The sequence below is a fragment of the Corythoichthys intestinalis genome, chromosome 10, assembly GCF_030265065.1.
Source record: "Corythoichthys intestinalis isolate RoL2023-P3 chromosome 10, ASM3026506v1, whole genome shotgun sequence".
NCBI lineage: Eukaryota > Metazoa > Chordata > Actinopteri > Syngnathiformes > Syngnathidae > Corythoichthys > Corythoichthys intestinalis.
The window spans coordinates 38,951,709-38,976,915 of record NC_080404.1 but is presented as its reverse complement, the minus strand read 5'-3'; the positions used below and the strand labels follow the sequence as shown (position 1 = coordinate 38,976,915).

General features: G+C 39.8%; 1 protein-coding gene across 15 annotated transcripts in view; it reads right to left on the bottom strand.

Moving 5' to 3' along the window:
- Positions 1–1,504: 1,504 nt before the first annotated feature.
- Positions 1,505–25,207, bottom strand: part of wdpcp (WD repeat containing planar cell polarity effector) — a 231,328-nt gene continuing 207,625 nt past the window's right edge. For 9 of the 15 annotated variants that reach the window (XM_057847347.1, XM_057847344.1, XM_057847348.1 and 6 more), the window contains 4 exons: positions 20,786–20,918; positions 11,816–11,909; positions 6,164–6,195; positions 1,505–3,000 (listed from right to left, as the gene is read on the bottom strand). In XM_057847347.1, coding sequence (XP_057703330.1) covers positions 6,180–6,195; positions 11,816–11,909; positions 20,786–20,918 — 243 coding nt within the window. In that variant the 3' untranslated portion in view covers positions 1,505–3,000; positions 6,164–6,179. Of the gene's footprint in view, positions 3,001–6,163; positions 6,196–11,815; positions 11,910–20,785; positions 20,919–25,207 lie in introns of those variants that run through there. The other 6 variants (XR_009064524.1, XM_057847354.1, XR_009064523.1 and 3 more) reach the window with 4 other exon arrangements.

The following is a 25,207-nucleotide window of genomic DNA, read 5'->3' as shown; positions in this document are numbered from 1 at the left end:
CACCCCCTGGGGGCGCCACTGGGCGGAGTCTGCTTTTTCAGAACCTTCAAAAGGTCTGTGGCGCGCGGCCTCGGCTAGGAGGAGCTGCGTTTGTTAAGCAATTTTTGCAGCTGTCAGGTCAAACAATCAGGACACGACGGCGTGTGAAGGCAGCGTGACAGGCCAAACGCAGTGCGCTGGAAGCGTACAGAAGAGAAGCTTTAGTATCCGTCACGAAAATGGAATTCCTTTCACGCGGCGGATTGACTCGGCGGAAAACCTACCGCGATTTCTCCCTTTTTTGCCACGAAACAAACAAACAACAAAAAATGAAAAGCGTCCTTGCTGATCTTCTGTCCGTTTCCAACCGCGGCTCCTTGTATATGTTTTTTGGGGGGGATGTAAATCCTCTTAGAATGCAAAGTAAATAGATTAGGATACAGTGAGGGATTAGCGCTGTCAGATTAGGCAGGCGAGCGCACCGCGTCGCGTCGACAGCTCTGACACCGGCGTGGCGGATGCTCGGGAAAGGTGGCACGCTTTAACGTTGGCGCTCGCCTTCTATTCATGAATAAAACTGCTAGCCTTAATCTCACACGCACACAAATTATAGAAATATGTCACATCTCATGATTTATAGAACATTTTTGAGTTTTTTTTTTATGATGTTAAATGTAGTGTTTTTAATTCCTTAATGGACATCTATCATAGTCAATTGGTGTTAATAGCCTGTGTATTAATAGTGAACTCAGTTTTGTGTAAACCTAACACGCACAATGACCTTAACAGCTCAATTGAATTTCTTTGAACTTTTTTGATGTCCAACTGTTAAATGTTTTCAGTACTTTTTGCACACTTGTCATGGTGATGAAATGCTGCGTTCATTACATTGAATGCAATGGAATTTCATTGGATGGTTGGGAATTGGCGATAGAGTGCAGGGCCGGTGTGGGACTCATTTTCAGCCCTGGAATTTCATGCTTCAGACCGGCCCACTTTATATTATTTAAAATAGGGATGTCTAGGCTTGGTGGGTCCAGTGGCGTGCCGATGGCTCCTTTGCTGGGCTGCGGGAGGAGGGATGGGCTGCGCAGAACCCCCCAGCCAGCCCGCCATCCCTCCCTCCCTCCCCGGGTTGGCTGGGTGAGGGCCGTGGCCCTGGGTTACCGCCCGCGTGGCGTCTCCGCTTGTCTACGTGGCTGTCTCGCGCCTGGTGGGGCTCGCATGCTGCTGGATGTGATGGGGCGCGCTTGGGTGGGGGGTCCCGGTGCCGGGATTGGCGATTGGGCGGCGTAGGGTCGGTCGCCAACGGGCTTACACTCACAAGGGATTCACACGATTACTGGGTTCTAGATCAGAGATCTGATTTGTGTACACTGTACCCCTTTCAATCACTTAGTTTATAGACTTCCCCCACCCCCATCCCCCTCTTTCCCTGGTCAACAGGTCCCCCACATGGTGTCAACCGGAAATACATTCAGCTGACGATAGCACCAACATATTAGTAGTTAGTGTAGACGTTCAATGTATTTCTTGTTGTAGTTTATGTTTCTTTTCTTTCTTCTCTTGTATTTCTTTTCTTCTGTTCCCCCATAACCCCTTCCTGTTCACTGCTTTCTCATAATGAACGAGGTATGTTGAATGATCACAATGGGAGTATGTCAGACTCTCAATGTGAAACATTAAAACTGTTCAGACCATCTTAGACTTCCATTCTCCGTGTCAAACAGCTGAACAGGACAGGTTTAAATAATTAAATGAATAAAACAGGGATGTCTCGATTGCATGTTTTTGCACACGCATCCAAGGCACCTGATTCTGAGAATTTCCCGATAAAGAGTGTCGATCCAATACAGATTAAAAAAAATATTTGAACAAAAGTTCCAAACTTCTTACAGTACTTCCACGTCCTCTTTTTCTGGGAGTGTTGCTAGGATAAAACGTGTATATTTTGTTTATTTTGGACATGCCATTGTATTTCTGGATTAGTTTGTTACTTTTTAGCTCTTTAAAAAATAAAAAAATATTTAAGTGTACTGGCCAAAAAAAGTGTCTTTCCGTATGGACTGCCCAACAGGTGACTAACATCTAATGTCCTCCAAATAAAACACAAGGCTTGGTCTTTTCTTGTTTTTATATGAAGTAATTTGTTTAACTTTGTGAAACTGTAACAAAGAAACATGCATTCATTCAACACAACTGCACAATTCATGCCAGTATACAAATATCATGTAGACGCCACACTTCACTTGAGTTACAAGCTATAAGTCTGGGGGAGCTTCCATACAGCAGGACCTCTTCACAAATTTTGTTCATACATTTTTTGGAACATGTAAAAAGGTTGTCCTCCCGATTGCCTGCCTGAGCGGTCCATTGTCCGACAAAGTCAAGGCAGCCCTGCCCTGCAAACATTCAAGATGCTAATTGGAGCAATTCAAGCCTGTAGTTTTGTGAGTGTGAATGGGAATGAGTAATGAGGACCTCAATGCTCACAAAAGAAATGCTGATTAGGATCAGATGACCCTTCTCTGGTTACAAAAGTGATTTGTATCAACTGATCCACCCTTGGTAGTTCTAGTGTTTTAAAAAAAAAAAGCTATTTTCGCACATTTTTCAGCTTCTTTTACAAGCGCTTTTCTCTTTGTAATTCTTATTTTTTCGGCTCCACCCTTGCACTTTTATCCATGATCCGAGCACCGAGCTAGTAGCTCATTTGGCTCAAAACCGACTCCGAATAGCGGGGGGAGCTGTATGTTTTATTTTTCGCCCGCTCACGTCAGGATGAGTCTGAAGACGGCCCACAGGGACAGCGGTAACAGCATGTAAGGAATACTCACTGTCATGAATAAATACCAAACAAAAATTACATTAGTATTAAAAATGTGTAAAACCCGGACCGGCCATCCTGGCCAGCCGGGATTCGTCCCGATCCTCCCGATTAGCCACTCCGAGCCTGATTGAGTGGATGAACCTGAGTGGGCAAGCACATCCAGAATAAAACAGTTGAAGGATGCTGTCCTCCTGAAGGGCAAAAAGCACAAACATGACATCATGTAAACATGGTATCCTGTAATATTAAAAGTAAATAAAATATTTGCTGACAATATGAGTGGATTCCAGATAGAAATTGAAGGAAAATCTACTAAAACCAATCAACTCATGAATTTGTATCATCCAGATATTTAGAATATTATAATACGATAACATGACTGAAAGTACAAATCTGACAAAAGTCTAATACAAATTATTATTATTAAAAGTACTGTATTATCACGACCATAAGGCGCACCTAAAAGTAAAAAATTTTCTCCAAAATGGATGGTGCGCCTATTGTGTGGCCTAAGTACCAAAACGTGTCTGTCTGACTGCGCAATTTTTGAAAAGGCGGACGTAAGAGAGAGCCGCATGAGAACCTTAAAGGGAGAAGGTTCCGCGTGATAGGTGGCATGCCCCCAATAGCTGTAACGTTCGAGTGTGTGCGTTAGGCTCAACAACATTGGTTTGGCGAAAGACCCTTGAAAATGGCATCTACTGCAAAGAGACACGCTTACGAAGCCCAGTTAAAACTCAAGGCTATCACCTACGCGAAGCAAAAAGAAACTGCCACCTATGGTGATTTTAAGAGGAAGATGCTGCCTAAAGAAAAGTTGCCGTGTTTGATGGAGACTTAGTCTAGCTGTTTAATTCGGATACAAAGATGAGGACTTTGATGAAGATTAAGATTGATGTGAGTGCTTAGTTAAATTCTTAAATAAAATACAATTGAACTCAGTTTTCCCCTCTCTAATAAGCCACAATTCTTCTCTTTTACTAAAATGTTATTAAACATGTTTTGACTTACAGAGGGTGCCATGTTTTATTAGCACAACGGAGGCTCAGCGTGATTATCACTGTCACTGGCCAAACCCTACACGGGTTACTCCAATTCCTTCTACGCAACGAGACGTCCAACACATGCGCACATCGTTAAAAGCAGCGAGCACTTACTAATTGTGTTTTTATCTTGTATTACCTTTTCATTGCCTCAAAATACTTTCGGTATGTGTTTCCCACTCATGCTTTTAAGCATTGTGTTTTCTTGTGGTAGCTTTAAAGCAAATTGTTGATCTGTTGACCACATTCGTCACGTACAATATTTAAACCACCCTTATTTTATATTACTATGTTGAAGTATTTTCTTGAGGAATCTTTAGTATGTTCTGTCTATATTCATCTGAACAAAACAAGATAAAACGGTATTACTTTGGGTTTCAAATTCACCCCATGTAGACATTTCGCCGGTGTAGCACACTTTGGCAGAGCACCGTTTTTTTTTGTCCTGCTCTTGTCTCGTCCTGCCTTTCCTGTTCATTTTTCTTTTGCTGCTCGTTTTGTGAAATATCGACAGTGCTGCCATGTTCATTAATGTTCCTCTCGGGTTCAAATTGAAAGGGCTAAACAGATGACGTGTTTATGTCGCTGAAGTCATACTTTGGAAGCCCGGCAGCGTAACCCAGTGACTTCACTGCCCTGCGACGTCAACAACCATAGCGTCCAACTAGTAAACTAATTTGAAAAATTGTATAAAAACGAAAACATCAAAAGGGGTTTTAATATCAAATTATTTTAACTCATAATAACGGTGCGCCCCCATGGTTGGGACAATATGGTAATTTCATTATTTTTTAAGAATAAAACAGTTGTTTTAAAGTGGTAAACGGTATTACTCTTGTATAGCACCTTTCCACCTTTAATGCCCTCAAAGCTCTTTACACTGTATCCTCACCTACCTACTATTGACACAGCACCAGGAGCAACATGGGGTTCAGTATCTTGCTCTAGGATATTCAGATGAGTTCATCAGAGGGGAGAATCGAACCCACAACCTCTGGGTTGGGGAACCACACCATCCCCTTATGAATCTTTAAAGATGTAATTCAGTAAACACAACTTTTAAGAGTAAAAAAAAAATATTGTACAGACCCATTCAAAAAATGTCACTTATAAAAATTACTTGTAAATCATGGAAAACTTTATTTCCAATAAAAATGACTATTTTTCTATTTGTTCTATTTATTTCTATTTCTATTTCGACAATTTTCATCATTTAGTTGTATTCATGTAAAGCCCATACTCCCCCCCAAAAGTACAGTATCTAAAAATTTGAATTCATTTATTATCAAAATAATAAAATTACATTCAAGTCTATTTATTTCCATGATAAGGTTTTTGAATTTTAGATTTTTGACTTTATGGAAAGGAGAAAATGTAACTATTTGATTAACTCCTTAAGAAATAAATAAATTAAATGGAAATAAAAGTATTCATATCATTAAAATGAGCTGTAAATTCTTTTGGTAAATGATCAAATTTAATTAGGGCTGTCAAACGGTTAACATTTTTAATCGAGTTAATCACAGCTTAAAAATTAATTAATCGTAATTAATTGCAATTCAATCCATTTATAAAATATGCCTTATTTTTCTGTAAATTATTGTTGGAATGGAAAGATAAGACACAAGACGGATATATACATTCAACATACAGTACATAAGTACTTCATTTGTTTATTATAACAATAAATCAACAAGATGGCATTAACATTATTAACATTCTGTTAAAGCGATCCATGAATAGAAAGACTTGTAGTTCTTAAAAGATAAATTTTAGTACAAGTTATAGACATTTTATATTAAAACCTCTCTTAATATTTTAGTTTTAATAAAATTTGTAAAATTTTCAATCAAAAATAAACTAGTAGCCCGCCATTGTTGATATCAATAATTAAACAATGCTCATGGTGCATAAAATCAGTCGCACCCAAGCGCCAGCAGAGGGAGACCAAAAACACAAGTAACAAGTGGACATGACACTCTGCTGTCATTTTAATCTGTTTGAGCGGGGCATGTGCGTTAATTGCATCAAATATTTTAACGTGATTAATGAAAAAAATTCATTACCGCCCGTTGACGCAATAATTTTGACAGCCCTAAATTTAATTCAATAAAGATGAAAGCAAGCACGAAAGCTGATGGTGCCTGTGCTTTAACTGATATTATTGGAATTATTCATTCATCTTCTGTGCTGCTTATCCTTATGCGCCTATTATACAATATCATATATTCAATGAAATATTTTAAAATACAAAAATATAATATAAATCAACCGCAGAGTTAACAAATGATACAATAAAAACACCACTCACATTGCAGCCAACTCATTTATCTTCCTTGTCTCCTGCAGAAAAAAAAAAAGAAAACGTTAAGAATACGTTAAGAGGCCTGGTATACTAATTGGTCTTAAGTTGTTGTCACTCATGTTGATCTCTCTGGCTGCCAGCAACGTGCGTTAATATGCTAGTGATTGACATTAAAACCCTCATGCAGATATTTAAAACAATGTGACATAAATCGCCTCTATTAGCCTCCGGTCTGGATTATCAAACGGCAGCGTGACAATTGCAAATCATTTCGGGAATTAATGTGGGGTAAAACCACTTATGTCTTCAAAACACGCTATTTGACTTGATGTTAGGTGACCCGATGCCAACATTCCACGTGGTTCGTCAGGTCAGCTTGCCGCTCGTGTTTATTCTTATTTCTCTGCCTGCCAATCGTTCACCTGCAAAGGTTAAGCTGCAGCCCGAGATAAGGTGTGCGCCAGACACAACACACAGATAGTACTGCGTGCAAGGCAGACGCATGCACACAGGCTGGTATCGGTGTCATGGCAGCTCGGTTTGTCCCTGACTGTTTGTCTGCCAATGCTGAAAAAAAAACTTATTTTGAATTTGAACCTTTGAATATTGGTCTGTGTTACTTGCCAACAGATTAACTAATGCCTATTAGAAAACTACGGGTATTTGGATTCAAACATCATACTACAGCTAATGAATCCCTTATTTTGGTCAAGCATAGACTCCACCATTAGTTGACAAAGACAGCTCCCACAGACATGTGCCACGCCTTCCCGTAGGGGGCCGGACCCAGGCAGGAGTTGAGTTGGCTTTCACTGTGATAAACTGTAACACTTGCCGGATTTAAGTGGAAATAGTACGAAGGTTTTACTGCATACAAGCAGGCAGGAGTGTCTCAAAAGTGATTTGGTCGAGGATTCAAGGTAATCATTATATTTTTCGCACCATGCATCCACTTTGAAACGTTGTGAATACGATAAAATGAATAGAAAAAAATTAGCCTAACTTTAGCTTTAAATATTTACGTGAAATGAATGATAACTGCCCGTTTTTTTTTTGCTTTTAACCAAGAACCTAGACTGTTTTACGTTCATATCTATAGAAATTCTGTGATATAAGCATTTATTTACAAGAATTTTCCAACTTCAAAAGCTCTTTGTTTCGTGACGGCCGCCATCTTGGATTACACAATACCTAACTTTGCTTGATATATTTAAGTAAAACGAACGATAACTGACCATTTTTTGCTTTCAACCATGAATCTAGGCTCTTTTATATTCATATCTGTGTGCAATTCCGTGATTTTGGCATTTGTTTACAAGAATTTTTAACTTAAAAAGCTCTTTGTTTCATGACGGCCGCCATGTTGGATTACACAATACTGTAACTTTTATTTGAAATATTTATCTAAAATGAACGATAGCTGTCCATTTTTTGCTTTTAACCAAGAATTTAGACTGTTTTACGTTCATTTCTATGGAAATTCCGCGATTTAAGCATTTACTTACAAGAATTTTCAACTTAAAAAAACTTTGCGACGGCCGCCATGTTGGATTTTGAATCTACACAATAGTGGAATACATCGAAATAAGTTGTGATTGTATATAGAAAAATGCAAATTGTGCTTTTGTTGAGTAAAATTAAGATGATTCTGCATCGTTTCCTCAAGTATTAAGTTTCTGATGTGAAAATTGAGTGATTTATTAGCTGTTGAAAACTTGCACTAAATATGAAAAAATAAAAATAAAAAAAATTGCTATTTTGGGCAAAAACTTATCTGATATGTTAAATCAAGGGCATAGGTTTGGTCTCAACATTGGTAGGGACGATATAACAGCATAACCTGCATATACACTTTCTTTTGCTGGGGACGGGACATTTCTATGACCAAACAGACTGGGTGAACGAGGGTCAGGGCTACATTTCTCACCGACATGAACCTAATCAATTGATAGGCTAAATGATTAAGGCAAAACAAATCTGTATTGACTGCTACTAACTTTCCTGTGTATTGGTTTAGGTGATGCACCGTTCGATTCAAACCTGTCTTCAAAAACTACTAAAGAAACATTTTGAAACTTCCAGAATAAATGTCTGGATTTTATTATCAAATTTAAATTGCAATATTTGAACACAAATTATATTAATATACATAAGAAATACAAACTTTTTAATCATCAATTCTATAAAACATCTATAAAGCGGTAATCCTTGGTTCACTACATTTCTTCCAGGTTGATTAACGTTAACGAAAACATACGGGAGGATATGTCTCTCAACGCAGCTACCTCCTTGAGTTCGAGAAATTCACACAGATTAATGTTATGCTAACTCTGATGCAGGGCGGACTTTCAGTAGCAAAATTAGCTGTGTGTTCCCCACCTCCACAACATTGACATCTTTTTGCATTACTTACAGTGGCTTCTGCTGGCGGAAAAAAAATGTCTAATATCCCTCGTCTTCAAAGGGGGCGGAGGAAGCGGCATGTTGTATTCCTGTTAGGCTGTGAATGCGTGTGTGTGTGTGTGGGGGGGGGTGTCAAGTAATCAGCCAATCAAACGTGCATTTGAGGGGGAAAAAATGGACTGGCACATTCAGCAAGTGAAAAGGGGTCAATGTAAGTCTGAACATAATGAAAGTACTAAAATTCACTTAATAATGGTCGGGTCAATTCTTCTTACAACATATGAGAAGACAATCTAAATGACCTATATAACTGAAGCCATTATATAATGCAAATAGGGTTGCTTAAAGTGCATGTGACACGAAAAAGCATGTTTATTTCATAATACACGCGGTATTTTATGCTCCTGAATGATATGGACCGCTTGGATGTGTGTGGAAGCGATCGCTATATTTATTTAGTTTTTTGAATCCCGCGCCATGAAAATGAGTGACTTCCGGCTTCGGTCTTGCATTGAGGAGGGCGCTGTGACGTGTACGGTAGAAGGCGTCCTCTTTACTATACAACGTACTGTTGTGTATGAGGACGAAGGATTCAGCTGATTTTGCGGATTAATACGTTTATTTTTCGCATCACGCCAGCCAAACGGCTGCAGAAAACTCATTCTGTATGAGGGAGAGGCGTATGCGCCTTTTTGGAGTTTCAAAAGGTTCCCATTCACCGTGGATATTGGCCAAAACAAGCCCGACAACTACTGTGGGACCATTGGACTTACAAGGAAATGAGTAAACATCTTGTTTAGTATTATGTCAAATATTAATACAGCTATTACAAAGTAAACACTACAAACTTTCTTTAAATAAAGGACTACTTACGTTTGATCATTGATAGGCATGTAAAAAGCTCTCCTCATGCACATTAGCAGCACGTTAGCTGCACAACAACTGCAGCCGCCTTCCTCCGGGGAACGAACTGTAAATTGCTCTCTGCCGGGCGGTTTGCCGATCCGCGAAGACAATCGACAACCCAGTCGTCATGTCAAATAATCCAGGCTAGTTATGTGTGATTTTCCGCTTGGATGACTTTGAAACATCACTCGGTTCGGGTTAGAATGTCGGCTAGCTGTCACGCCTTTTGGTTTGTTTACATTCTCCGAAGCCGGGGAAATGACATACTGTATGTCCGATTTAGGTGTCATAAAATATCGTTCAGGAGGTGCAACAGTAAAGGTGAAGTCGACAGTTTTGACCATTATAGAGTAATTTTGCCATGTCGTCCTGAATAAATGCATTTTTATGATTTCATATTCCATTTAGCACAAGACTGTTATTTGTCATGACCATGCCATTTATTTAACTATTGGGGAAAAATATTTGGGGAAAAAGAATATCCTGTAAAAATATTGGAGAAACAATGACATTTTGCGGCTCTCTTCGTCGTGTTTTCCTCGTTCTGAATAATTCCCCCTCAATGGGCTGAATAGTAAAACCGATGAGCCCAGTCTACCGCTGACGTCATCCACCTGTTGGGGACGCTAAAGCCCTATAATGGTAGGCGTGGCTAACCGGCAGATTAAAAGACTAATTTCTCGTCATCTGCGCTTTGCTAAATTGTTGTATATGGCAAATGTTAAATGGTGTTATACTTATATAGCGCTTTTCCACCAGTTGAATCGTCTCAAAATTTGATTCTAATTCACATAATAATGCCATTTTAAGACTTTTTTTCTCATGTCGTATGCTCTTTAAAAGTTGGTAGGGACAATTTCAGCATCCTGAAAAGTTTGTAGTGTTATGTCCCTACCGTCCCTATGCAAACCAACGCCCTTGTGTTGAATATTGCTATTGATACTGAAAATATCAGTGATCATCTCTGTATTTGGTGATTTGTGTGCATCTAGTGCAAAATTTGAGAATTTTATAGCCATTTTAAATTTAGTTATACTTGTATTGAAAAAATAAATTATCGTGATTTTATTAGGGAACGAATTTGAATTTTTTTATGTCGCTGCTCACGGAGACTTATATATGCATAAGGGAGGTGCCTGTTTTGGTTTTAGGTCGCTAGTGGCTTATAGTCTATGGGTCAAGAACTACAAGCTGTATTACAGTTCTACCGGTATCAATTTGAACTCATTGACTTCCATTGACCATAAAGGATTTCCCGGTTGAAACGGATTGGACGTCTACTGCTGTCAGTGGCACCCAATGAGTTAAATTGATGCGACTGACAAAAACAAGCTGGTCGTGAATGGAGTTGCAAGCAAATGAAGCCTCAAAGACAATTGGGCCGCATCCCAAATTCCCGCTCATTCCCACTCCACACAGATCAGGATTTCAGGATTGAGATGGGAAGGAGGGGCACAGGATTCACTCACGAGCCCCCGGACTGCCATTGTGCTCGCACACAGAGCCGAAAGCTCCAAAAGCTAAGCTGTCGCTCGCTTCACATGAGAAACAAAGAAACTTCATCTGAGAGCAGATAACAATGGCGAAACGCAACATCGGGAGGTGGTTGATATGTCACATTTTTCTTGTAAAAAAAAAAAAAAAGGCAATGGAATTTTTAACACGCGCTTTTCAGGATGTACTTTTCTTGGTCTCAGCCAGCAGGCAAAAACTCCGGGCAGTGTGTTGCCAACATAAAAAAAAAAAAAAGAGCTTAGCGTGGAGCATCTCTGCCACTCTGGACCTTACTTGGCCAGGCGGCCGGAGTCAACAGTCAAAGAGCTGCAAAAAGCCTCAGGAGGAGCCAAAGAACACAAATCCCATACAAACATGCTTCCATTTGTGCTCAGTCACACTGTGTTGTATGAAACCGTCGCTGGGATTTCATCAAGCGTCGCATTTTGAAAGCACCAGCATGTAAGAGCCAAATCCGATACGGCTTTGACATTTCAAACATCACCAGAGAGACGACGACGTTTGCTTTCATACGCATCATAATGCAAACAATGATGAAGCGCAAAATGGTAGAGACGGAAAACGCAGCAGCGGCGTGCGAGGAGATTCTACGTTGTTTGTACTAACAAAAGGAAGGATGTGATACAATATAAAAACCAGCTTTTAACATGCTTATGATAGCAAATACAATGTAGGCCAGTAGAACTTGTATGGTGGCAGATGCTGATGGCTTCCATAGCCTACAGCCTATGATCTAAGAACCGCAGACAATTTATAAAGGCGGTGTCAGAAATTTGGAAGCAAGTTACTAAAAGAAGCATTTGGGAAAAAAATGACAAGAGACATGTAACTCACAGGGTTATTTTAGGAGTAGTTGAGTGCGATGGTTCTAATATATACTGGCCTTTTAATTCCAATGCAGAAGAAGTGTTCTGCGCTCTTACAGCATCTAAAAACATTCACATGTTGTGAGTTAATACCCAACTAAGGCTAGGTTCAGACCACTGGTCTTAATGCGCAAATCCGATTTTTTCGTAGTTTAAGTGAGGCATTAATTTGACGGTCGATTTGGTCTGAACCTGACAAATCGCATAGAAGTGGACCATTTCAAATCTGATCTGGGTCACTTTCGTACGTGGTTTAAATCCAATCGTACGTGGTTTAAATCCAATCTGGGCCACATTTTTCCAGAATGTGGCGAAAATCGGAATTCATGCAGCAATTACGTCAGCAAAGAGCGAGAGTGGCAGGCAGGACGGCAGCGATGAAGCTGTGCATTAGCGTTAGCGCTTAGCTTGACCTCAGTTTTTACACAGAAGGCGGGCTTGACCACAGTCATAAAAAAGTAAAATGAAGAAAAGGATGAGCCTTATAATGCTCGGTTTTCTATCTGTGCGCCAAATGAGCAATATTTCAGTCGGCGCAACTGACGCAAACACATGAGGCTTACAGTGTATCACAAAAGTGAGTACACCCCTCGCATTTCTGCAGATATTTAAGTATATCTTTTCATGGGACAACACTGACAGAATGACACTTTGACAAAATGAAAAGTAGTCTGTGTGCAGCTTATATAATAGAGTTCATTTATTTTCTCCGCAAAATAACTCAAAATATAGCCATTAATATCTAAACCCCTGGCAACAAAAGTGAGTACACCCCTTAGAAACTACGTACATCTGTAAATGTCCAAATTGAGTACTGCTTGTCATAAGTAATACTTACGAGGTACGTTCACGTGAAATAATACCATACTTAAGGTTAGGTTAGCAGCACCCAAGGACTCACAGAGCAATGTTTGTAATTTTAAAATAACAATCACTTACTAGTAGCAGTATCCATTGCTAACTATTTATTAATGCACTAATGTAATGTGAATTAATGTTAATTAATGTATTATATAAATTATAACCTAACCTTAAGTATGGTATTATTTCACGTGAACATACCTCATAAGTATTACTTAACCTTAATTAACCATTACTCAATGCTTTTTGGGCCCTAATTGTAAAGTGTAGCACATGTGTCCCTTAACTAAGAAATTATAAATGCTTAAGTCCCCCCCACCCACCCCCGCCTCCCAATCTTTATTAACCATTACTGAGTGCTTTTTGGACCCTTATTGTAAAGTGTAGCACATGTGTCCCTTAACTAAGAAATTATAAATGCTTAAGTTAACAAACCCTAACCCTAAGGCCTAGATACTGGTATATTTTTTATTTTACCAAATTATTAGTTACTGTCTGGTTATGCATTAACTAATGCATTAACTCATGTTAATTAATACATTAATGAATGTTAGATCAGCAATTATATTAATTATTGTAATGTTACTTAAACGTTAGTTATTGTCTTAAAATGCATTAACTAATGCATTAACTCATGTTAATTAATATATTAATAAATGTTAGATAAGGGATTAAATGAATTATTGTCATGTTACTTAAACATGAGTTATTGTCTAAAAATGCATTAACTAACGTTAATTAGGGACCCTTATTGTAAAGTGTTACCCAATTAAAGACCTAACATATGAAATGAAGTGTCTTTTTAAGACACTATCATAGAGTTAGTAGAATTAAGACTTTTTAAGACCTTGTCGGAACCCCGATATAATTTATTTGTGTAACAATAAGAGTTAAATTGCATTTATTTCTCTTTTTAAAGTTTTTCATAGCTTGATCGGGAGGGGATTTAGGGAAGAGGATATCATTCATTTATATTTGGAATATTTATTATTATAATTGTTTGTTTTTTTAACCAACTCTTTCCTTGTTATTAATTTGTGCAATATATTATTAATTCATATTATCAGATTTTGATCTTTTGAACGATTAAGAGTTAGATATATAAATGAACTTGACTTGAGGCGCTTGAGAAATATTTAAATGTGATCACCATGCAAACAACTGCAATTAGGCAGGCGCTACGTAGCTACTTGAGCACCTTGAAAGGTGGAAAAGCGCTATACAAATATAACACCATTTACCATTTTGCGACACTGTATTCAAGCTATTTTACATTTATGAAGTACTAATACACTCCTCCTGATTTATGTTACAGAACACATTACGTTGTTTTCCAAACAAAGCCTGACATCTATTGCCATTAATTGACAACAATTAGCATGACGTGTGCAAGTGTATTCCATTGAAGTGTCATCATTTTGCACAACGATTTATGTTTTCATGATGATTTATGTTTTCGCATGGCAGAGCAGGTTTGAGGATTTCATGCTTCGCAGTCCTCTTCAAAGGAGCGGCGGAGGTTGCGAAAAAAGCGCAAGCGGGAATGCGAAACGGCGAAACTAACAGCTGTTCTTCGGGGGGACACGCCGAAGCTAACAGGCTTTTCAGCAGAGTCGACGTGGATCTCCAGATAAAGCTCTTCTTGTCCCGACGCCAGCGTGAAGGCCCGGCGGCCGCGTGGCAACTTCACAAAGCCACTTGGCTCGCACGCTTGGCAAAAAAAAAGAAGGAAAAAAGCGACCCAGAAAAAAAAGCGATAGTGTGAAAGAGAGAAAGCTTTGCCTCCCACTTGCGGTGACGCTCACAATGGCGTATCTGTGCCCATCGCTACACTTGTCAGCCAGCAGCCTTTTCTCAAAGGACCGTCGCTAAGCTGCGCTGAGATTCTTCCATTGTGTGTTTTGAGTGCGCCATTTACAAAAGGATGTGCTTGAATATGAGATGTGCGCAAAAAACATTCTACATGTACAACATGTAGACTCGCCACAAAGACATTGAAAGAAGTCAAATGAATTCATCGCTGGGGAATAATCAGATTCTTGTAGGATATTCTAGAAAAAGTTAACTCGTTGACTGCCATTGACAACAATAGACAACCAAGTCATTTGAACAGGGAGTGTTGGCAGCGATTATTTGTTGCCAACCTCTCCCAGATTGCACGTCATAACGTCTTAACATTGTTTTACTCAGACCAAATACAGTGGGGCAAATAAGTATTTAGACAACCACTAATTCGCCTTCTTGAAAATATTAGAGAGGCCTGTAATTGTCAACAAGGGTAAACCTCAACCATGAGAGACAGAATGTGGAATTAAAAAAAACCCAGAAAATCACATTGTTTGATTCTTAAAGAATTTATTTGCAAATCATGGTGGAAAATAAGTATTTGGTCAATACCAAAAGTTCATCTCAATACTTTGTTATGTACACTTTGTTGGCAATAACGGAGGCCAATTGTTTTTTGTAACTCTTCACAAGCTTTATCACACACTGTTGCTGGTATTTTGGCCCATTCCTCCATGCAGATATCCTCTAGAGCAGTGATAGTTTGGGGCTGTCGTTGGGCAACATGGACTTTCAACTCCCTCCACAGATTTTCTATGGGGTTGAGAACTGGAGACTGGCTAGGCCACTCCAGGACCTTGAAATGCTTCTTACGAAGCCTTTGTTGCCCTGGCTGTGTTTGGGATTATTGTCATGTTGAAAGACCCAGCCACGTCTCATCTTCAATGCCCTTGCTGATGGAAGGAGATTTTCACTCAAAATCTCTCGATACATGGCCCCATTCATTCTTTCCTTTACACAGATCAGTTGTCCTGGTCCCTTTGCAGAAAAACAGCCCCAAAGCATAATGTTTCCACCCCCATGCTTCACAGTGGGTATGGTGTTCTTCGGATGCAATTCAGTATTCTTTCTCCTCCAAACACGAGAACCTGTGTTTCTACCAAAAAGTTCTATTTTGGTTTCATCTGACCATAACACATTTTCCCAGTCCTCTTCTGGATCATCCAAATGCTCTCTAGCGAACCGCAGACGGGCCTGGACGTGTACTTTCTTCAGCAGGGGGAAACGTTTGGCAGTGCAGGATTTGAGTCCCTGGCGGCGCATTGTGTTACTGATAGTAGCCTTTGTTACTGTGGTCCCAGCTCTCTGTATGTCATTCACTAGGTACCGCCGTGTGGTTCTGGGATTATCAGTGGTCTTGTATGTCTTACTTTTTCTAATAATTGCTCCCACAGTTGATTTATCTACACCAAGCGTTTTACCTATTGCAGATTCAGTCTTCCCAGCCAGGTGTAGGTCTACAATTTTGTCTCTGGTGTCCTTCGAGAGCTCTTTGGTCTTGGCCATTGTGGAGTTTGGAGTGTGACTGACTGAGATTGTGGACAGGTGTCTTTTATACCGATAATGAGTTCAAACAGGTGCCTTTAATACAGGTAACGAGTGGAGCCTCGTTAGACCTCGTTAGAAGAAGTTAGACCTCTTTGACAGCCAGAAATCTTGCTTGTCTGTAGGTGACCAAATACTTATTTTCCAATCTAATTTGGAAATAAATTCTTTAAAAATCAAACAATGTGATTTTCTGTTTTTTTTTCACATTCTGTCTCTCATGGTTGAGGTTTACCCATGTTGACAATTACAGGCCTCTCTAATCTTTTCAAGTAGCAGAACTTGCACAATTGGTGGTTGACTAAATACTTATTTGCCCCACTGTATATCAACGAAAATGCATATTCCAACTGAGGAAAAAGTTAAGACACCCTACCACCTAATAGCTAGTGTTACGCCCTTTGGCTGAAATAACTTCAGTGAGACGCTTTTTGTAGCCATCTACCAGTCTTTATCATCGGCCTGAAGAAAGTTTGCCCCACTCCTCAACTCAGAATACTTTCAGCTCTGAGCTGTTTGAGGGGTTTCTTGCATGTACAGCCTGTTTCAAGTCATCCCACAGCATCTCACAGATCTGGGCTTTGACTCGGCCATTCCAGGACTTTCCATTTCTTCCTTTTCAGCCAGTTCTTGGTGGATTTAGTGTTTTGGGTCATTGTCATGTTGCAGGGTCCAGTTTTGCTTCAGCTTTAATTTTTTCACAGATGATCTTACATGTTACTCAAGCACTTTCTGATACACGATAAAATTCATGGTGGATTCTACGATGGTGAGCTGGCCAGGTCCTGCTGAAGCAAAGCATCCCCAAACCATGACACTTCCACCGCCGTGCTTCACAGTTGGGATGAGGTTCTTTTCCTGGAATGCTGTATTGGGTTCATGCCAAACATGTCCTCTGTTCTGGTGTCTAAATAATTCAATTTTAGATTCATCTGTCCAACGAACATTATTCCAGAAGTCCTGGTCTTTGTCTACATTCACTCTGGCAAACCTCTGTCTGGCCTTCATGTTCTTCTTGGAAAGCAAAGGTTTCCTCCTTGCACACCTCCCATGAAGGTTAAACTTGTGCAGTCTCTTTCTGATTGTAGAGGCATGCAGTTTCACATCAACAGTAGCAAGAGCCTGCTGTAGGTCCCATGATGCCATTTTAGGGTTTTTGGAGACTTCTTTTAGCATCTTGCGGTCTGCCCTCGGGGTTAACTTGCTTGGACGGCCAGACCTGGGCATGTTGGCAGTTGTTTTGAATGTTCTCCACTTATAGACTATTTTCTGGACAGTGGAACGGCTGATTTAATATTCTTTTAGGATCTTTTGAAATCCTTTACCAGATTCATATGCATTTACAATCAACTTTCTGAAGGCCTCAGACAGCTCCCTTGGTCTCACCATGGTGTTTTCTCTCACTTCAACAGTCAGTCACTGTTGAAAGTATGCTGCGTTGAGGAGTGAGGAAAACTTACTTCAGACCGATGTCAAAGCCTGGTAGATGGCTATAAAAAGCCTCTCACTGGAGTTATTTCAGCCAAAGGGGATAACACTAGCTGTTATGTGGTACGGTGTCCTAACTTTTTCCTCAGTTATAATATGCATTTTTGTTGATAAATTTGGTATAATAAGTAAAACAATGTTAATTTTTGTTGTTAATCAGCAATTAAATCACTTTCTTTTCCAGAGATAAAGAAAAACAAGATCAGACATTGATATGTGACCCTTTCTTAACAAAGAACTGAATATTTAATGGGGTGTCGTAATTTTTTCACATGACTGTATTTCCTACTTTTAACCTCGATACATTTGGAAATTAAAGCTCAATAAACAAGTGGCAACTTTTCTTCTATTCCTTACCAGTGCATTGTGTGAGTCCAAGGCTATGCAGAGCTGCAGGATATGTAGACAAATCATGAAGGAGACAATTAAGAGGCTTACGATGAGGACTGCAAGGGCGCGTGTTGTGCCTCCTGTTAGGCAACTCAAAGAAACGCTGCTTTTCCTCAGCCGACGGCGTATGACTTTACGCTGACATATCAAAGAGCTCATTGGACATGTTTATCATATTTACCGAACGTGAAAGTCGCCCGGCTGAAGAATGACCAGCGTGTAATCGGAAACGCGCGTTGATTCCCTGTTGTATGTGTGCTCCTTGGAGAAATTAGGCAGCAGTACAGCTTAAAAAAACAACTTTTCTTAGTTGCATTTAGTTGTCTCACTAGCACTTAATGAAATTAAAAGTTCAAATGTCAGTTTTTTTGTGTCACACTTCAGACACAGTTGTACAAACGCAAGGTCCGGGTGAGGTTCACCACTTTGTGAACAACTGCATGAGCAAAAAGTCTAACAGTTTATGAAAAAATATTTTTGAGTCATTAATAAATGTTTTTTTCCAAATTTAAGAAGTTAAAGGAGCGGGGGTTAAATTGGTAGAAGTGTTCGATCCATGCATAGGATTATGTCACAAAATATTGCAATAAATTTTTATTTATTAAACATTTTCACGGTACAATCAATTTTAGATCATTCCTTCAATAAGACTATAAATTGTTTTTGTTTGTATTTATTTTAAAAAATCAAATTCATAAAAAGAAAAACTATTAGGTCTGAAATCTTAAACATGTATTCACAAATTTTTTGATTTGCATTAAAAAAATATATAATTATGTATATTATAATTATGTGAAACATTTGTTTTTTTTTTATAAAGGAAGAAACATTTGGGATGTTTTAACACTACTGCAATGACATTCAAGACCTCACTTTACAAAATTACTAAATATATTACAAATATTAACTTAAGAGGGGTGCCTAAAAAACCTGATAGTGTACTACGTTTAAAAAAAACAAAACACAAGCTAATATTGTATTCCCAAGTTTATGGAAGCAATATTTCTTCAACTACAAACGTCAAATCACAATATTTTCTTCGTTAAACTGACTTTTCATATACTGTGGGGCAAATAAGTATTAAGTCAACCACTAATTGTGCAAGTTCTCCCACTTGAAAATATTAGAGAGGCCTGTAATTGTCAACATGGGTAAACCTCAACCATGAGAGACAGAATGTGGGAAAAAAACAGAAAATAACATTGTTTGGTTCTAAAAAAAAATATTTGCAAATCATGGTGGAAAATAAGTATTTGGGCAATACCAAAAGTTCATCTCAATAATTTTTTATGTACCCTTTGTTGGCAATAATGGAGGCCAAACGTTTTTTTGTAACTCTTCACAAGCTTTTCACACACTGTTGCTGGTATTTTGGCCCATTCCTCCATGCAGATCTCCTCTAGAGCAGTGGTGTTTTGGGGCTGTCGTTGGGCAACACGGACTTTCAACTCCCTCCACAGATTTTCTATGGGGTTGAGATCTGAAGACTGGCTAGGCCAGGACCTTGAAATCCTTACGAAGCCACTCCTTTGCTGCCCTGGCTGTGTGTTTGGGATCATTGTCATGCTGAAAGACCCAGCCACGTCTCATCTTCAATGCCCTTGCTGATGGAAGGAGATTTTCACTCAAAATCTATCGATACATGGCCCCATTCATTCTTTCCTTTACACATATCAGTCGTCTTGGTCCCTCTGCAGAAAAACAGCCCCAAAGCATGATGTTTCCACCCCATGCTTCACAGTGGGTATGGTGCTCTTCGGATGCAATTCAGTATTCTTTCTCCTCCAAACACGAGAACCTGTGTTCCTACCAAAAAGTCCCCCAGTCCTTTAGTGGATCATCCAAATGCTCTCTAGCCAATCGCAGACAGGCCTGGATGTGTACTGGCTTCAGCAGGGGGACACGTCTGGCAGTGCAGGATTTGAGTCCCTGGAGGCGCATTGTGTTACTTATAGTAGCCTTTGTTACTGTGGTCCCAGCTCTCTGTAGGTCATTCACTAGGTCCTCCCGTGTGGTTCTGGGATTTTTGCTCACCGTTCTTGTTACCATTTTGACGCCACAGGGTGAGATATTGCATGGAGCCCCAGATCGAGGGAGATTATCAGTGGTGTTATATGTCTTCCATTTTCTAATAATTGCTCCCACAGTTGATTTCTTAACACCAAGCGTTTTACCTATTTCAGATTCAGTCTTCCCAGCCTGGTGCAGGTCTACAATTTTGTCTCTGGTGTCTTTCGACAGCTCTTTGGTCTTGGCCATAGTGGAGTTTGACTGAGTTGTGGACAGGTGTCTTTTATACCGATAATGAGTTAAAACAGGTGCCATTAATACAGGTAACGAGTGGAGCCTCGTTAGACCTCGTTAGAAGAAGTTAGACCTCTTTGACAGCCAGAAATGTTGTTTGTAGGTGACCAAATACTTATTTTCCACTCTAATTTGGAAATAAATTCTTTAAAAATCAAACAATGTGATTTTCTGTTTTTTTTTTTCACATTCTGTCTCTCATGGTTGAGGTTTACCCATGTTGACAATTGCAGGCCTCTCTAATCTTTTCAAGTAGGAGAACTTGCACAATTGGTGGTTGACTAAATACTTATTTGCCCCACTGTACAATAGAAATCACTTTTGATCTTACCAAGTGTTCTTAAGGCAATGTAGAAATGTTGTTTAGTGGGTTTCAGGTAGTTTTAGGTGCAAAGTAACATCTTAATGATCATTAAGGACTTAAATTTGTAAAATTTTACCAACAGTCAAGCAATTGGAAGAAACCTCTTAGAGTTATTTTAAGATGTTAAAAGAAGCAAGTCACCTTCATCATCTCTCCGGTTAATCACAGTGATTATTTCCTGTTCGCTGCGCACCTCAGCCACTTGCTGGGCCTTCCTCTTGGCCACCTCCGCCAACACCAGCTCGCCCTTATCGCCGGCCACGTAATGGAGGTCCTTTGAAGGTGCAACGAGAGAGAAAGACACGTTAATCTAAAATGAATCTGGGCCACGATGACAATACTTCTCTTTTGGGGAGGAGGAAACAGATGAAATGGGAAAAGGACATGTTTGAAGGCCAACATCAGAAGCGCGGATGAAATGCGGCTTTTCCTGAGGAAAACTTTGAAATGAGCCCGTTTCTGTGGTTTTGAACTGTGGTGGGATGTTATCTGTCACATGTAGAAGCGGGAGAGGAGTTTCACATGGAAACACGTATTAGCACAGCAGTCTGGATTGAAAAAGAGCGCTAGCCTGCAAGTGGCCCTCTTTGAGCCCAAAACAGTGTTGGACGGCTAAACATTGTCAGCGGGATGCTGATTGTTTTTAGTAACTGTGTCACACTTATATTTTTGCTTGGGGACCTCAAGACACAAAACATAACCTTAAATTACATTGTTTTTTCAGGAATAATGCTTCTTTATAGCAGCCTTTTAAGAAAACTAAACTACAAAAACTACAATCTTTTTAAAAAAATTTATCCATCTGTCCGTCCATCCACCAACGAATCCATCCTAGCAAGGGTTGCCAACATTCCTGGATTGGGCGGGACAACACAGAATTTAGGAGATTCGGATTGGTACTGCAGCATTTCCTAAATTCCATGACAACAGCGGTAGTGTTTTGCCTTAAGGAAGACTGCGTTTCCCATGAGGACAAGCACACACGCGCAGTGTTGTGAATCATCAATCAATCAAAAATCAATCACCCGGTCGTCTGCAGATGGATTAAACAACATTCCTGTTTCAAGCAGCTGTGTGAAGGATGAATAGTAATAATGCAATGAATCTTGTTGTGGCCAAACAATAACATATGATGGTTAGCAACTGTGTGCCTTAGTGTGGCTAAACACATCAGCAAGTGAAAGCCGGGCCAATGTTTATTATGTATATCCTGGTTGCGTGCCTTTTTTTTCCTCCTCAGATAAAACTTTTTGTCTCTTGTTGCTCTGCCATCTTTGCAGAATTCGCGCGAAGGCGTTCACATCAACATCCGTCTTTATAATGAATGTGAAACGGGGGAAGTGATGTTTGCCATAAAGGAGTCAGCACATTTGTAGTTTTGTTGTGTGGCAGGGTTCCAGTCACCCTCCTCAAAGTTAATTTGTGCTGGTGAAAGCGATACAGACCCCCTCAAAGTATAAAAGAGGTGTCATTCAACTAACTTTCAGTCGAAATATTATCAAAAATGTTATGAAAATATTTTATAAAGGTTGAAAAGTTACCAAGTGTTGCTTTAGATGCTTTAGCAAACACAGGAACAGAAACTAATAAAGAAAGAACATTAAAAGGCCACAAACTATCTGTACGCAACAAACTTCATTGAGTGAGTCCACTCAAATTTGCTCACACTGAAGAGAACAGCCTCTCACCTAAATGAATGAGTTGCCACAGCCTGTGTACCAAGCTGAACGATGATTAACTCATTTGACCCCAAAAACGTATAAATACGTTCTACTTTTAATTGTTTCAGTGTCCCAAAGACGTATTTATACGTCTTTTACATTTTTTTCCAGACATCTCTGGGTCGTGATTCAATTTAGCTTCAAGCACAAAGCTGAAAATCCATTTTAAAGCAGTAAAACTGGCCACTGGAGGACAGTTGCGCATTTGGTAAGACCAGCAACCCGATTAAACGGCAACGAACAGCCAAGCCGCACGGCGGCGGAAGACGACTGAATGGATGCCAGGTGGCGGACGACCGAGCAGAACAACCGGTAGGACGGCCGGGATGCCAGGCGCTGGACGACCAAGCAGAACGACCGGGACCACTAGTGCAGCGGACGATATCTTTGAGTCCGTGCTGCTCGTGAGCAGAGCCCGCAGAGACTCAAAAAAATTCATCTTTATGAGACAGACGGCGATGAGGGAAACGTTTAACCGGCTGTCGCGGCCAGAACAGCGTCATCTTTCAGTTAGTCATGTGTAAATAAATCGTTACTTTGCTATCAAAAGCTCTATTTGTCTTGTTGTTTATGTTATTTTGTAAAAGGAAAACATTATTCAGATGTTTGGGATGCAACTAAAGCAAAAAATAGCTGTTTGGGATGTAACTAAAGCAAAAAATAGCTGTGTATAAGTCAAAGTTATGTTTAAAATGTATGCTTTCACAAAAAGCTCAATTTCTCCATTTTTTTCATCAGAAATTGGAAAATTGCTCAAACTAAGCTATTTTCTAATTTCTAAAGAATGGAAAAAGATATGAACTAACTTTTTTCTGCTGAAAGAAGCGAGCCTAATCTTTCTTTTGGTGGGTTCCATGTTCATATAGCAATAGAACAGAATTTTCTGTGGGCCTAGCAAAATCAGTCAAAATCCAGTAAAACGGCCGGGAGCGAAGGGCCTTGATCCAGTGAAAATGGCTGGGAGTGAATGAGTTATAAAATTTGTGCTTTTGATCATAGAGCTCGAGGATTTTCTGGCCAGATCAAAGTTACAAACCTGACAATCATCGTTAACTTTAAGTACGCCAGCTGCACTGGTGACCAAGCAAAACTGTTTGGCCGCACTGCTTAGCAAAACTCGATCCTTTTTACCCGATTCTGATCCTCTGAAAATTGGCGTGATTGGCCTGATTTCCGATCACGTGATTGGATCTGGACATCTCTGGACATTTCGACAAGGAAGCATAATGCTAGTTAGCCCATAAAAATCAACAAATAATCCGATTCATTATGTAAGCCACAAGGCTTACAGGGTCCGAATAATACGGCACTAAAAGTTTGAGAGCAACTGGTATATATCCAAGAAAATTCAAAACTATTAGAGAAGTTTCCAATAAAAGGAGAAGACAATCAAAACCTTTCCAAAGTGACTCGGCGTGAGAGCGAATCACATCCGGGCCCCTGCCGAGGAGCTCCTGAGCCGGGCGCTAGGCTCTGGGCCCATCAAAGGCCGCGGCATGTTGAGGAGAGCCTTTCCGCATCAGCGACATCACACGACCCCACCGTGGCGACTCGGGGCTCGCCGCGGATAACCCTCAGCTGGCTCAAGGCAGCGCCCAGCTGGGCCTGCACTCTGCCCTAATACCCCCATATTGGGGGTGAGAAGACGAGGAGGAGAATAAGGGGGAGTGAGGCGTAAAGGGGAACGCAGGCCGGAAAGGGTGAGAAGGGGGGTTATTGGACAGCAATGAGGGAAAATGGAAGCGTATGAATGGGGACAGATTGGGTAATTATAGGGCAGTGCCCGCCCTATAATATGAGAACGCCGCCCCTCAATTAGGTGTTAACTAGCATCACTAATTCATCATTTTTGCTGATGTGAATTTTCACTTGTTTGCCACCACTGACGCGATAGCTGTTCCACTGGGAGGGGCTGATAGCGAGCGTGTGTGTTAGATGAAACTGTTGTCACAGTCGTAATGTATTTTAGTAAAAATTTGAACATTCATGGATCATTATGGATCTTTTTTTTATTTATAATAATCTATATTACATCAAAATATTCCAATTCCACATTCTTTATTTATTTCATTTTATACACTTTGTAGAATGTCTGTGCAGAGCTTTCGGATCTTTTAGGGAATTAAGCTTACATGAATAAAATGGACTATTATTATTGATAAACAAGGGATTTCATTTTTTAATCGCGATTAATCGCTTGCGGTCCATAGTCAACTTAACGATTCATGCGATTAATTACATTTTACTGTGTGGATGTTTTAAATAACAAAATGATTACTGTATTTTTCGGACTATAAGTCGCAGTTTTTTATAGTTTGGCTGGGGGTGGGACTTATACTCTGGAGCGACTTACAGTTGTGGTCAAAAGTTTACATAGACTTGTGAAGAACATAATGTCATGACTCTCTCGAGTTTCCAGTTATTTCTACAACTCTGATTTTTCTCTGATAGAGTGATTGGAACAGATACTTCTTTGTCACAAAAAACATTCATGAAGTTTGGTTCTTTTATGACTTTATTATGGGTGAACAGAAAAAAGTGATCAAATCTGCCGGGTCAAAAATATACAGCAGCGCTAATATTTGGTAACATGTCCCTTGGCCATTTTCACTTCAATTAGGCTTTTGATAGCCATCCACAAGCTTCTGGCAAGCTTCTGGTTGAATCTTTGACCACTCCTCTTGACAGAATTGGTGCAGTTCAGTTAAATTTGATGGCTTTCTGACATGGACTTGTTTCTTCAGCATTGTCCACAAGTTCTCAATGGGGTTTAAGTCAGGACTTTGGGAAGGCCATTCGAAAACCTTAATTCTAGCCTGATTTAGCCATTCCATTATCACTT